At 33.2% G+C, this 15,103-nt stretch overlaps 1 protein-coding gene across 2 annotated transcripts in view; it reads left to right on the top strand.

Moving 5' to 3' along the window:
* Positions 1–15,103, top strand: part of LRBA (LPS responsive beige-like anchor protein) — a 737,508-nt gene that overhangs the window by 503,790 nt on the left and 218,615 nt on the right. For both annotated transcript variants that reach the window (XM_069105500.1, XM_069105498.1), the window contains exons 29-31: positions 1,713–1,815; positions 3,586–3,701; positions 9,579–9,691. In XM_069105500.1, coding sequence (XP_068961601.1) covers positions 1,713–1,815; positions 3,586–3,701; positions 9,579–9,691 — 332 coding nt within the window. The remainder of the gene's footprint in view (positions 1–1,712; positions 1,816–3,585; positions 3,702–9,578; positions 9,692–15,103) is intronic.

The raw sequence follows: 15,103 nt of genomic DNA, 5'->3' as shown, positions 1-15,103 counted from the left end.
AAATGACACATTTATCTCCTGTCAAATCCAGTACCTTATAAGAAGACACTATTAGCAGATAGTACTGAATTATTCTTGGTTGTTTTCTATTACATCATTCTTCAAAGTGGAATTAAAATTCAATTTGTGGGTTTAGAATGGGGCTTGGTAAAATCCATCAAGACAAGGAGAGCAGGCAATGTGGGAATCAGGAGGGAAACTGTCTCAGTGTTTGAGTGGTGTCATAGAAAGGGATATTAAAGAAGGTAGTGTCTCAGTAAGACAGCTCTCACTTTTTTAGGCCCTAGGGCTAGGTGCATTCAAATGTTATTTCCTCCTGACAGGTCAAAGGTTTTTATAATTTAAAAAGCATCTATAAAGATATTACATTTTTTCTTCTTTACAAATTCCAATATCTATTGTAAACAAATTTCCTTTGTAAAAAAATTCACTTTGAAAATTTTTTTTAATTTTTTGCTAATTTCCACTTTTTAAAAGGCAGACATGATTCTTAGTGAATTTTTTCACACTTTCTAAATTTGCATTTCATTTGTCTCAAATGATGACTATGTATATGATATATATATATATATATATATATATATATATTGACTATATATATGACTTACACTGACTCACTCATTTTGTACTTTGGAGAAATTTTGTATATACCCTTGCTTTATCTGTTCATTTGCCTGTTGCCATTTCCCCTATGACTCTAGTTGTCTACTCTAATAGATAGCATTCTTTTCTTGTATATTTCATGTACAGTGTGTTTATCTTTCATATCACCTTAAATTTTAAGTGTAAGAAGTTACAGGTATTCAATAAATAAGGAATTACATTCTCCATAAACTTGTTGGTGGGATGTATGAAATTTCCTCCATCTTATATAGTTTTTCTAGTTAGATATAATATTTTTATAAAGCTGAAGATGTGTGATCTTTCTCACATGTGCTCATGTGGCTATTTTATATTCTTCAAGTTAAATTCTACCTAAAACATGATGACAGATTAAGACATTCTTAATTTGTCTTTGTGACTGTGTTTAAAAATGACCTGGATATGAACAGTGCTATTTTTATGTGTGTTTAATTTTTTTTTAAGTTAAGAACATATCAGTAGCCATAACTGATTAAGATTTACATATGGGATATGTGAGTGTGTAGATTAAAATTAAGTTTTTGTGTGACTTCCATAAATGTGCAGTCATTTCCAGAAGAAATTATTAGAACTTTTGAGAACAGTTCAAGCTTTTGGTTCTTAGCCACAGAAAACTAATTTGCCTTTAAGTTAACATTGCTTTGGATGTAAGAACCAATATTGAATACACTTCCATATTAAGCAGAATCTTTTCTTGAAAACTATATACCAATGTAAGTAAAAACAATCAATGCTTTCACTCATTTAGTTTAAAAACTGTTTAAGCCTTAATTTCTTTTGCAAAACTGAAACCCAGAGAGATAGACCATGACATGCTGACATTCTCTTTATTCAAATAGTATAACTAGATTACTTCAGCTTCATGTTAATGTTAATGAGACAACAGTTGCTGGAATTCCTGACAATGATTAGAAGAGGAAATGGGTCTGAGAAAAGAGTTTATAAGTAAAATGGAAATAATGCCTAGTCTAGACATGCTTGATTTGTTATAGACTGTGGGAAAATAGAGTAAGTTTCAGAATCAAACAGATGCATGTGAGAAGACATCTTCCATACTTTTTTGTTTGTAGTTGCTGTAATGTTCAACTTTCCAGACCCTGCTACAGTGAAGAAAGTGGTTAATTGTCTACCTCGTGTTGGCATTGGAACTAGTTTTGGATTGCCTCAAACCAGGTACTGTACTATGCTTTAAGGCATTTTAATAACCTTTGGTGATGTTTTATGAAGACAAAGTTATGATGATAATAAACCTTTGGTAGTCTTTGAACTTAATTCACTTCTGAAGAAAAGAAATAGCAACAGTTCCGTTTTATATTTATAAGAAACCAAGACAGAAAAAGATAGAAAGGTCCTTATAGAAGATCTTATAGTAGATCTGGGAAAAATCACTCAGTGTTCCCAACATAGTCATATTGTTATGCTTCCCAGAATGGTTAGGTATTTTGATTTTCATATGAATATGGAACTTTGAAGATAGTAAAGAGGTTCTTACTATTAGGGAAGGAATGAACATTGAGGTTTTGTGAGAATAATTATAGTTACCCTTAATTAGTGTCAGAAATCTTTATTCCTCAGGTAAAAATTCTTTAATGATTTTTACTTTAGCCATTTAAAAGCATGTTCCCCATTAAGAACATACCACATTCAAAGATCCAAATTTACATCATCAATCATCTTGTACTTTTTCATGTAGGAAAAGTATTCATTTTTAATAAAAAGGATTGATAAAAGAATTGCTTCAAAATCACTTTTAGTACACTTCCAATTTTTTCTAGGACACTTAAAAATACTCAATTTATGAAAATCACCTGCTTAAAGTAAGGTACATTTATATAAGTGATTAAATAAAAATTTAATAGTTTTAAATTTGACATAGATTTATAAACACCTTATTATTTTGTTATACTTCATTTGACCAATATTAATCTAAAGTCACTTTTCTCTTTTTCCTATTCCCCTTTCAGTGTGAAATGGTATCCATATCAAATCCACGTTTAAAAAAAAAAAGTGTGTTGCTTTCCTACTGTGTCTTAATGGGAAACTTCTGAGGCCAAGGACAAGGTTTCCTGAATCAATTTCAATTTCACTCAATGAGAACTAACTATTCAGAAGCATCATTCATAAGTAAAGCCTGAGGCCCAGAGCATGACCTTTTAAACTTGCTTAAACATTACTTCCATGACTACACCTCAGGTTCTTGGAGCTTGTTTCTGAATGTTGAAAAAAGACTGTATGTGTGTTGCAGTGGAATGCCAGATTAGAAATTGGGAAATGTAGGCTTTACCTCTATCTCTGGTGTGTGGCCCTGAAAGTCACTTCAGCTTACTTGGGTTTCCAGTTGCTCATCTCAAAAACAGGGGTTTTGGATTAGGTGATCTCTTTGGTCCCTTTTGGGTCTTATAAATTATGAAGTTAGGTGAACATTCAGAATGCTTTCAGTTTTCCCCTCAGCAGTTTCTCTCATCTTCTCACTGCACTAGAAATACAAAAATTATCATTTTGTAATGACCTTTCTGCTCCAGGTATTGAATTATAGTTGCTACCTATAAATATTAAATTGAGACAATTTTTTTCTCTAGGAAGTTGGCCTAAATTGATAAGGACATATGAATACATCTGCTACACTGAATTGTAATTTAATAAAATTCATGGTATCAACAGCAGAAAAACATTGTCCGTGTATATTTCTGATCAGGACATGAAAATGACTCATTATGTAAAATTAAGCATCTTAATGCTTTTTTTTTAAGTGACATTTTACAGGACACATTAAAGCACCTGCCCTCTAACTATTTGTTTAACCTTTCTGTTGTTAGTGTTAATATTAAGTAGACTAGGACTTTTTTTTTCCTTTAAATTTTGAAATAATAGTGTAAATAAGTTTGTGCTATTTAGGAAGATGGTCTTATTAGGGTGGATTCTAATTTCTTTATTTTTTTGTAGGCGTATTTCATTAGCAAATCCACGTCAAATTTTTAAAGCTTCCAGTATGACTCAACGGTGGCAGCATCGGGAGATTTCTAATTTTGAATATTTGATGTTTCTCAACACTGTTGCAGGTAATACAAACGTACCTACATGTTGACTTGTTTACAACTCTAGACTGCTAAGAGTGACCTTGGTTATTTTGAGCAGTGATATTGCCAACCCATTGCAGTACAGCTATAATAGGTCAAGAAAGAAGGGAAGGGACAGTTAGGTGGTGCAGTGAATAGAGCATTGGTCCAGGAGTCAGGAGGTCCTGAGTTCAAATTTGACCTCAGATACTTAACACTTAACTAACTGTGTGACCTTGGGCAAGTCACTTAACCCCAATTGCCTTGACTTCCCCACCTCAAACAAAAAAAAGGAAGAGAAATATGTGACCAATACAAACAGATGCCATGTATATTGAGGAAATCATAGTCAAATTTGGCCACTGTGACCCTCTGGAGCCTTCTCATATTTTCTCATAGTTTGTAAGCTTTCCAAGAATGACTCAACCTGTTGTTTTTTTTCTTCCTGCTTTTCTTGAAAGTTGAACCTTGAATACTTTTAATTCCCCTGAGGAGAGCCTAAAAACTTAGTTTACCAGCTATCTCTATTTTCTTGTGAGCAAAAATACTTTCTACATGTCCAGTCTCCTTTTTCCTGGTTGGGTGAACAAGACATTATGAGTCTGTAAAGGGTTAGCAAAGGGGGTTACAAGAACTAAACAACAAAATTTTTATAGGAGAACCATTTTTTACAACAGAACAGAAATAATTGCTTTTTTTTTTTTTAGGGGGGGGAATCTCTTTATTCTTCGTATAAGAGGGGGAAGAATGCTTTTGGAAATAAAGATGATTTAATAACAAAAGATATTAATAGTTTTTAAGTATAGAGTGTATATACATACATTTATTGTTGTTCAGTTGTTTTGGTTGTGTCTGATCCTTCGTCACCTCATTCGGGGTTTTCTTGGGAAAAACTTTGGAGTAGTTTGTCATTTCCTTTTCCAGTTCATCTTACAGGTGAGGAAACTAAGGCTAGCAGGGTTAAGTAACTTGCCCAGGGTCACTGAGCTAGTAAATATCTGAGTCCAGATTTGAATTCAAGTTCTGCTGATTCCAGGCCTGATGCTCTATCCACTGTGCCACCTAGCTGCCCATATACCGTGTTTCCCCGATAATAAGACACTGTCTTATTAATTTTTTGGACAGAAAAACACCAAAGGGCTTATTTTCAGGGGAGGGCTTATTTTAATGAACATTGACAGCAATTTTAATAAACAGGTAAATGTGAACAAAAAAATGTACCTTTATTCAATAAGCAAATCACTGGGGAAGAACAGGATGACGCGCTCACTGCTGCAGCTCTGATTGGATGCAGCTCGGAGCGCGGCATGCGTTTCACCTGGGGGGGGGGACGGCGTATACAGAGGGTACTGTAATGTAGCGTGTAGCGCAGGGGATCACCTTCACTATAATAGCAATCTCAATAGGGCTTATTTTCGGGGGAGGGCTTATTTTAGAGGAACCTTACACAGTAAGGGGAGGGCTTATTTTTGGGATAGGTCTTATTATCGGGGAAACACGGTACATATATGAAATGTATGTTAACTTTGTGCAAGTGACTTAATTAAGTTCTGGGGAACCAAAGAAAAAAAATTACACTGACCCTGCCCTCAAGGGCTTATATTCTACTGAGAGGAGATATCAACATTTTGACACCTAAGCTAATCTCTAAAGATAAATAAGGTCTTTGAAAATAAGAGATGAAGTAGATAATGGTATCTGGCTTAGTGAATGCAAAGAGACATTTTGCATTTAGTGGAGCAATGTGAAGTAAATATGGAAAGGTAGGTCAGAGCCTCATTTTGGAGGTTCTTAAATTCTTTGTTTAGAGTTTATGTATTTTTTTCCTAAAAGTAACAAGAATTACAGCAAATTTTTGAGCAAGGTATCTTTATGAGGTGCCAAAAGACCTTTAAGAACTTGAATAGAAAAAAAAGTTAGTACATCAAGGAAAATACTAATAATACCTAAATTAACTTACAGGTTTTATGGTATAAAAATGAAACTATAAAGGGAGTACTGATAGAGCTACATGATATGATATCAAAATCCATTTGGAGGAACAGAAGATCTAGAATCTCAAAGGAAATAATGAAAATAAGTAGGAATGAAAAGGGGATAACTCTTCCTTACCTCAAGTTATACTAGAACAATAATCACCAAACAATTTGGTATTGGTTTAAATACAGAAAAAGTAGATTAGTGGACTGGACTAGATAAATAAGCATCAGAAACTATTAAACTCCCATACCCCAGTATTTGCTATAGTCAAGTGAGGTAGAACTCTGTATTTAACAAGAACTTCTAGGGAAATGGGAAAGCAGTTTGGCAGAAATTAGGCTTAAATCATTATCTTATATAAGAAATGACAGTAAGCTCAAAGTAGATTAATGTTTCAGAGAGAAAAATTGTAAGAAAAAGCTAGAGTATCTTTTTATTATTTACGATTGGGGGAAAAAATCTTAAAACTAAAGAGGCATGGAGATCACAAAGGAAAATAGATAATTTTTAAACACTGAAAAGCAATTCTGAGAACAAGAACAACAATAACAGCAAAAATAAAATAATAGCATTTTTATATCTCTTTAAGGTTTACAAACACACACAAATAAATAAATAAATGAACTCATTTGAACAAGATCAGTGCACCAAAGTTAAGTGACATTTGACTGGGAGAAAAATCTTTGAATATCCTATTTTCTGCTAAGTGTCTGATATTTAAGATATCTAGAAAATTAATACATATATATGTATGTATGTGTATGTATTTATGAAAAACACCAAGAGCCATTTCCTTCCTAGTGAATAAGGGATGGAAGGATATGAGCAAAACTGGTCTTCAAAAGAAATGAAAACTATTAGCAACCACATATAACTAATAATAAGAGAAGTGCAAAACAAAAGGTTTCCCTTCACCTCCACTAATATAACAAAAGATGAAAATAGTCAGTGTTGGACAGACTATGGAAAGATAGGCCCAAATATGGTGATGATAGGGTTGTGAATTGATCCTGTTATTCTGAAAAACAATTGGGAAATTATCCCTACAAAGTAATAAAAAAAAGTCTATACCTTTTGAGAGATATATCACTGCTCAGCCCATACCACAAGCACAAGCAGAGAAAGAAAGGTTCCATGTACACTGAGGTATTTCTAGCAGCAATTTTTAGTAGTAAAAAGCTGAAAATAAAGTATTGCCTATTATTTGGGGAATAACCAAGTAAATGATAGTATATGAATAATAACATACTATAAAGAAATAACATATTATAAGAACAACAGAATAATAATGTACTTTAAGAAGCAATGAATACAAAGAAATCAGAGAAGTACATGACAGAGTGAAATAGAAACAGGAAGACGCTATACACAATGTCTACAATATTGTGCACATAACAAAAAAAAGCACTTTTTGAATTATTTTGAACAAGGTTGAACCTGTATTAGAATGGGGAAATAAAGAACTTTTCTTTCCCACCTGCCTTGAATAAAATAGGGGTAATAATGACTCCAATTTATATAGTGATTTAAGCTTTTCCAAGCCTTTTCCATTTATTATTTAATTTGATCCCTGCAACAACCCTTTGAGCTAGCTGCTGGCATCACCATTTTATATATTAAGAAACTGAGGCAGAGCAGGGTTCAATGACTTGATGTAGGTCCCACAGTTAATAGACTAGATTTGGACTCCTATCTTTCTGAGAAGTCTGGCACTCAATCCACTGTGATACTTTGATCCCTCACCATGAGTATGGAATACTGCATGTGTTTACAGATGTGGTGATGAGTTGGTTCTGTTTTGCTGAATTGCTTTGTTTTTCTTTTTTTTATTTTACATAATGGATGGTTCTTTGGGTAGGGGAAGGGATATATTTAGAAATGTTTGATGTTTTATAAATAAAACTGAAAACAATATTAAAATTAAAAACAAAAGTGATAACAGAACAGAAAGATGGAGAACAAAAGTAGAAAAAAAGAATTAATGGGTTAAACTGCAAATGGTGTTGATGAAAAGAATGTATATAGTATATTCCATTATGTGTAAAACTTATAAAGATTAGAGTAGCTATATATCCAAGGGCCGGGAATTAACTGGGGACATTCAGAATCATCTAGTGTAGTCCTTGATAGGCAGAAATTGCTTTCTTATTTAAGCAGTTGTGGCAGATTTCCCAAAAGACAAACATGATCTTAATTGTTTCTTTACAGTATTGCTAAAGAAATTTGTTGATTAAATAAAATAGGCATCTTAGGGAAACAGATATTAAATATTTTTTATAGAATACACTGTTTTAAGCTTTAAGAATTTTTCCAGGAATATATTAAGAACCTTTTGTGTACATGGCATATTCATATACATTAATTTCTGATTTTTTCAGGATTAATTATCCATTATGAATTGGTCAGAACATTTGCCTCTCTTCTTCCTTCCTCTGCCTGCTTTTCTTTTGTCCAATTCATCCATTATTACCTTTTGTAATAGATGATAAGAAGGAAAAATAAAAGATGAAACAAGGACAAGTTAATTTTCTTCCTTGCTAATTTTTCTGATAAAGCATTTGTTGGAAAAGGGGGTTGAAAAATCATCGTTAAAATGTATGTAGTCACAAAATTGTTTGTATTACCCCTATGTAATAGAAGTATTTCAGCATCAGTATCACTCATGAACATCATGGGATCCTCCTATGTGTTAACAACCCCGTCCACTACTGAATAACAGTTCCTAAACCTAATAAACTGTAATGATCAGATTCAAAGTTAGATACATCAAAGTAAACGAGAAGTCTATGTTCACATGACCCATATAGTGAATCATATCTAGTCATGTCTGTGCCACTAATTAGTCTGGTTAATCATGGCTGTATATTGGCCTCAGGTTTCTCATTTATAAGGTGTTGCTCTGGATGATTTCCAAGATCATTTTCCCCTTTGGAAATTTTTATAATTCTAAGTTTGTATTTCAGTGTATATAGGCATAGAGCAACTTTCTCTAAAGAGGGAGAAAAATGGGGTTGTGCAGTGTTTTTTGGGGGAAGCTATTTAGACTCAATCAGTGAAGTAGTTTGGTTTCGAATAATGTAACACAGGAGTTTATTAACTTGAATCATAATTGGAATGATTTAAAAGCTTTAATTGTTTTATTTAGTTAATGAATTGAATAGCCTTTTTTTTAATATAAACCATAACATATTTGAAAGGTCTATTTGTTATCATTTTCTTAAGATTAGTATTGATATTAAGTATGAAATGTGTCCTCATCATAAAATCACATAATTTTAGAGTTAGAAAAGAATTTAGAGACTTTGGAGTCTAATTCTCCTGCCAAGTGAATCATGTTCCACTTCTCTCCTTCCACAAGTCAGACAATAAAAACTAGTCTCATGTAATGGTCACACCTTGTGAATTATACAGCAGTGGATTAAAGTTTTTTGGAGGTGTCTCAGAATCATATCATCCCAGCTTGTATTTTTCCTACCTGATAACTGCAAAACCGTGTATTAGCTTTCAGTTTTCCAAGGCCTTCCAAAACCTCAGCACCTGCCTGTTCCTATGGCAAATGGGTTTTAACAGTTCATATCTTCCAAGCAGTAACAATGTAGCCAGGGCGGCCCTTCCACCAAGCACCTTTGGCCCTGTAGGCGGCCTGCATCCTGCACCTTTGTGCGGTGAAGAAGAGCTGGAGTCTAATTCTCTAATTGACGTTTGAGGAAACTGAAGCTCTGGAGAAGTTAAATCACTTGTCCCAGTGACTGAAACTTGGGGAAAAAGAAAAGTGATGGGTGTTAAAGTCCTTCAGGATGTGTAGTAAGATCTGTAGGAGGGGAGGGCGGCTAGCCAACAGTGCTATGGATTCTCTGTCTCCCCTGTGCCTTTCTAAATAGTTTTCTTTTCTTCTACCAGGACGTACTTACAATGATTTAAATCAGTATCCTGTATTCCCCTGGGTGCTAACTAACTATGAATCAGAAGAGCTGGATCTTACATTGCCAAGCAACTTCAGGGATTTGTCCAAGGTGACTTTTCATTCCTAAGATTTATATCTTTTATCTTAAATAAATAAATAAATATACATACACACATATATAATAGATACAGGAATATCTATCTTATAGCTAAATAGGTATAGATCTGTCTATATAAATGAGATAGATTTATCTACAGACATAAGTTATAGGTATGTAGCTATATGTATACATATATACATCTAAATGGTAACTATATAAATATAAGATAGGCATGTGCATTTGTTGTTTGTTTTTGAGTTGTTTTAGTCATGTCCATCTCTTTGTGACACCGTTTGGGGTTTTTCTGGCAAATATACTGAAGTAGTTTGCCATTTCCTTCTCCAGATCATTTTTACAGACGAGGAATTGAGGTAGACAGGGTCAAGTGAGTTACCCAGGGTCACATAGCCAGTAAGTGTATGAGAGCAAATTTGAACTCAGGAAGATGAGTCTTCCTGACTTCAGGTCCAGCACTCTATCCATTGCACCATTTCGTCCATTGCATAGTTTCTCAGGTATGTCTATATATCTTTCTTATATCTAAATTTGAGATAGACATAAGATATGTCTGTATATTTGTATCTATGTATTTTTAACACTTAGATTAATAATTATTTGACAAATTATTGTCATATTACAATAAAAAATTGTCATATTACAAAGGTAATATGACAAAATCAAAAAGAAGACTGAACTCTGCATTTACTTGCTTTTTGATCTTGAGATTAATATTGAACCTCAGTTTATTTGTCAGTGAAATAACAATAATGATAATTTACCCTATGTATTTCCAGGGTAGATCATGATCCCTTTGATCAAATGATAGAGCAGATATGAAAAGGCTTTTAAAGTGATCAGTACCATATAAATCCTTACACTACTTCTGTTCTATTAAATGAACATCTTACTGGCAGAAGATGCTAAATAGAAAATAATATAGTTATCTAAGGTCAAACCACAGATTGGTAATGGTTGAGTAGCTAGTTAATATAGTAGAAGAATGCTAGACTTGGAGTCAAGAAGGCCTAAATTCAAATACCACCTCAGACACTTAGTAGCTATGTGAACCTAGGGTTGGATGCATAGGTTTACAAATGGGTATAACAATAATAGCACCTATGTTACAAGGTTGTTGTGAGCATCAAATGTGGTAAGCTGTGTAAAGTACTTGGCAAACTTCAAAGTGCTATATAAATAGTAACTATTAATTATAAATGAAATTATTATTAATGAAAACTTGAACTTGAATTCTGCTTAATTCTCTATTTTTCCAGTCCCAGTCGTATAGGACTGAATTTCTCTGAGTCATTGTTTTAAGTATTTTGTACCTGTGGCTTTTGGTGTTTATTTGATTTAATGTTATTAAAATGTAGGAAGAGAAATTAGGAAGCTGTGTATCCTCCACTCCTTATGATAAAATCACACCTGGCATTCTTTTTGGTGAGATTCCAGGTGTACCTCATCTTTGAGTTTGGAATGACACAAATTTATCCATTACTCTCACCGTGTTATCTCATTTATTCTTCCAATTATGTAATTTACCTATGTCTGCTTAATCACAATATGAAAACAGATTACCTACTATGTGAATAACATTGCCAAGTGAATATAATCATAGATTACAAAGAAAGATGGAGCTTCTGTAAAATAAGACTTTCCTATGATCTCTTCATCCTTATCTTCTAGTGTAAGAATGTTGGGGAATTATGCTACTGGCATTTCTTTAAAAACTAGGTTTTAAATTCTGACTCAAGTCCCAAAGACTGTGTACTCATTTGTTTATGTATACCAGTGCCAAAATGTATACCAGTGACTATTTGTATCTAACTTGCAACTTCTATTGACTTGATATATTCTAAATAGGACATCTTAACAGATCTGAATGACCAAGATTGTATTATGCCTGATTATACTTTAATAAGCTTCTACTTTGTCAGTGGTTTATTTTGGCATTCATTCCTTTAAAAAAATTCATTTATTTTTCTACCTATTCCTTTCTAAAATAAGTGTGCATCTTAATGAGTAAGTACATTCTCTGTTACACACACTTTTAATGTAAGTCCAACATGCATCTTGTCTTAGAATTCACTACTGGCTTTTAACTGTGGTTGATCAGACAACACTTCTTTATCTCTTAAATTTTAAGTACTGTTTCTGATGAATGCCAGTCCTTTTCATGTGCTCTTTAGCAGATACAACAGAAATCAGTATAACATCTAGATGTCACTGGCTAAAGAAACATTTTTTAAATGTTCAGTAACTGCTTGTACCTATGCTAGTTGATATAGGTTTGACTTTGAATTTTCTATCTTGCTTGTAAATGCAAAATATAGAATGATACCTTTAATACCTTTGTATTAAATTATCTTAGTGGAAGGTACCATAAGATCACAATATAAAATGGATCCTAAAGTAATTAGGTACAAATTCAAAGAGATATAAAATTTTACCATAGGTTACTAATTTGTTTCTTTGTGAGTTTTTTCTGACAAAGTTTTCTGAAAATAATTTAAGCTTTGTATTTTACATGTTGACATTGGGTGTTTTTTTCCTGCTTAGATATAAAAGAAATATAAATGGATCCAAGAATGGATCCCTGTGAAATAAACCAAAATTTATTTGGTATAAACCTGAGTTTGAAATGGTCAGTGAGTGAAAATTTTCTATTTCTAAGTTACTATTGGCACAGTGTTGTGTATCCAATTAAACTTTGCAAATAGCTTCCTCTTTATCCAAACTTAACACTAAGTCTCCTGATCAACAAACCTGAAGGTTTTTAATATATATGTATGTATGTATGTATACACACATACATGAAATAAACTTATGTGGTACATATGGTAGATTATTAGAAAATTTTGATTTTGTTTTTATTATTGCCATACCTATATAGAAAATCTATTTGGGAGCCTATAAGAACTTTAAAAAATATTTACATCTGTTAAGAGTTAGTCCTTTTGATATATAAATAAATTTGTTTTTTCTGTTAGTAATATCAGTTTTTAAACACTGTAAAACATAAGTTAACCCCAAACTTAATTTAAACAGCCTTTAATGACATTGTTTTTTAACATTAGTCAGAAAATGATAAACTGAAGCAACTAAAATGGATTGTGGTTAATATTACTGTCAGTCTGATGAATAATCCTGACATATACCAGCAGCTCACTGCCAGTCAGTAATCCTCCTGAAACCTAAGTGTTTATTATCTACCTAGTCTGATTATGGTTAGAAGTGAGCACTACTTACTACTTAAAAATATTATTTTCTTTAATTTGCATAATCTTCCTATTTTCATACCAGAATGTGAACCTTTTTCTTGGTATATTTTTTGTCTACACTTGATTAATTGGATTAAAGAGGGATAGAGGAGCTACCCTGGCAGAGTATTTACATAAAAATTATTTGAGAGTATTTGAAAAATCTTCTGATTATCTTTTCATCTTAGGAAACCACAGGTTTGATTCTCAGATTTGTATGTATGTAATATTTAGTATACTATATATTAATTTTAGTAGGACATTTTCAGAAACCTACTTAATTCTTTACTTCTGCTACATAGAGGTAACAACATAGTTTTCTCATTCCTTGTAATATTTTAAATTGTTTTGTATACATATGTAGTATCAATTTACAGTAAGGTTAGCAATAACGTATTTTATTTAAATTTCTAAAACCCTGAATAGACTATTTGAATTTTTAAAAATGTATTGTCCATGATTCATTAATTTATTGAGAACCTATGATGTGCTTGCTTTTCCAAGAGAACTGAGTGGTTCTGTGGTATGACCAAAGATAACCAGTAAACATTGGACTGTCGTTTCAAATCTCAGTATATCCTACCTCTGTGTTCAGTGTTCTTTTCACTAGATAAGGCTACTATTGAGGTTTTTAAAAGGGGGAAAGAATAATTTGTAAGCACTACAGAACAATAAACTCCATGTTGATCCCTAGAAAATTTCTGAAATAGATATGAGAATTTTCTAACAAATTTGCTATATTATGACATGTATTTGGCTAGATAATCTATAGACCTTATCTATGTATATCCATGACAGATAGTAATCAAAAAACAAGGTCCTGAATAAAAGGATAGTGGCCTCGATTGCTTTCAGAAAATTTCACAGCTCTTTTACTTCTCCCAGAAACAAAAGCTCATCATTTTAATCCTAGTAACCTTCTGGTATTGTATGACTGAGACATTGAACACAATGGCCATACAAAATTGAAATTTATTGTCACCCAGTGGTCATTGACTAACAGTGTTAGCAAGCCAGCAAGCATTTATTAAGTACCTACCTATGTGAACAGATTGCAACAAAGAATCAAAGATGTACAATTAGAAGTGACCTCAGATATCATCTGGTCTAAATCCTAATTTATAGATAAGGAGACTCAGTCTCAGAGAGGTTTGGTGATTTGAGCTCCCGCTGTGGTATAGCCAGGATTCTAACCTAAGTCACCTGAGGAACTTTGAAGAACATGTAAGATGTCATGACAGATGTATGATGGAAAAAGATAATGGTCTACTGTAGCAGCAAGCACCCCAGCATCCCCACGGTGTCTGCCAACACAGGTTCTTGGTTCTGCTTTGATAAAGGAAAGCAACTCAAAATGGGTTAACAAGCTTACTTTAATCAGTCAAATATGTATCGTTTACCTAGTTCAGGGGGAAAAGGTCAGCACCCCGAACTTCAGAATATACAGACAGAATTATCAAGACAGAAACAGATTAAGTAGACAGATTTCCAAACTGTCCAACCATTACATCCATACCAAACAACATCGGGGTTTCAAAGCTGGGGGGCTCTGGACAACGGCTTCCCATAGTTTCATCTGATCAAATCACAGAACACTTCTCAAAGTGAGCCCCAAAACAAAGCTACACATCAGGGCTTATATAGCCTTCTCCTGGCTCAGAGAATGTAACAACCTTCTGGACCCACTGGCCAATCAAGAAGTATCTACTGAAAAACAAGCTTTCCACCCCAGGCTCCAGGTGCACTTTAGCCTAGGGGCAGGGAAGATCTTAAAAATTTACATTCCCATTACAGCTACTTATAGGTAAAGGACAGATGAACAGCCTATGTGTGTTATTGGTATTACTGTGATGCCAGGAGGAATCAAGGAAGACTTTCAGTATGTTGGGTTTATCCCCTGTGGTGAGGACTTAGACAAAATTTGTACAAGATGGTCAGGAATGACAGCTTGTGGTCTCTGTCACTAGAAAGAACATCCATATTAATGAGTTCATAAATCCATTTGAGTAAATTCAGTATATCACATTGACTTGAACATTTTTGTTATATATGCGGTGTACTTTTCAATTAATATAATGTTTCCATGTTCTACTGTTCGGAGCAAAAATAACTTTTTAGCCTTTCATATATTTCCTCTTCTGTAGTTTGCATTTAATTTCTT

This window comes from Petaurus breviceps, unplaced genomic scaffold (assembly GCF_028583685.1).
Source record: "Petaurus breviceps papuanus isolate PSGF00001 unplaced genomic scaffold, PetGlider_PUasm1.0 76, whole genome shotgun sequence".
Taxonomy (NCBI): domain Eukaryota; kingdom Metazoa; phylum Chordata; class Mammalia; order Diprotodontia; family Petauridae; genus Petaurus; species Petaurus breviceps.
Note: the sequence above shows the minus strand (reverse complement) of the source record. Positions and strands in the feature narration are given on the sequence as shown.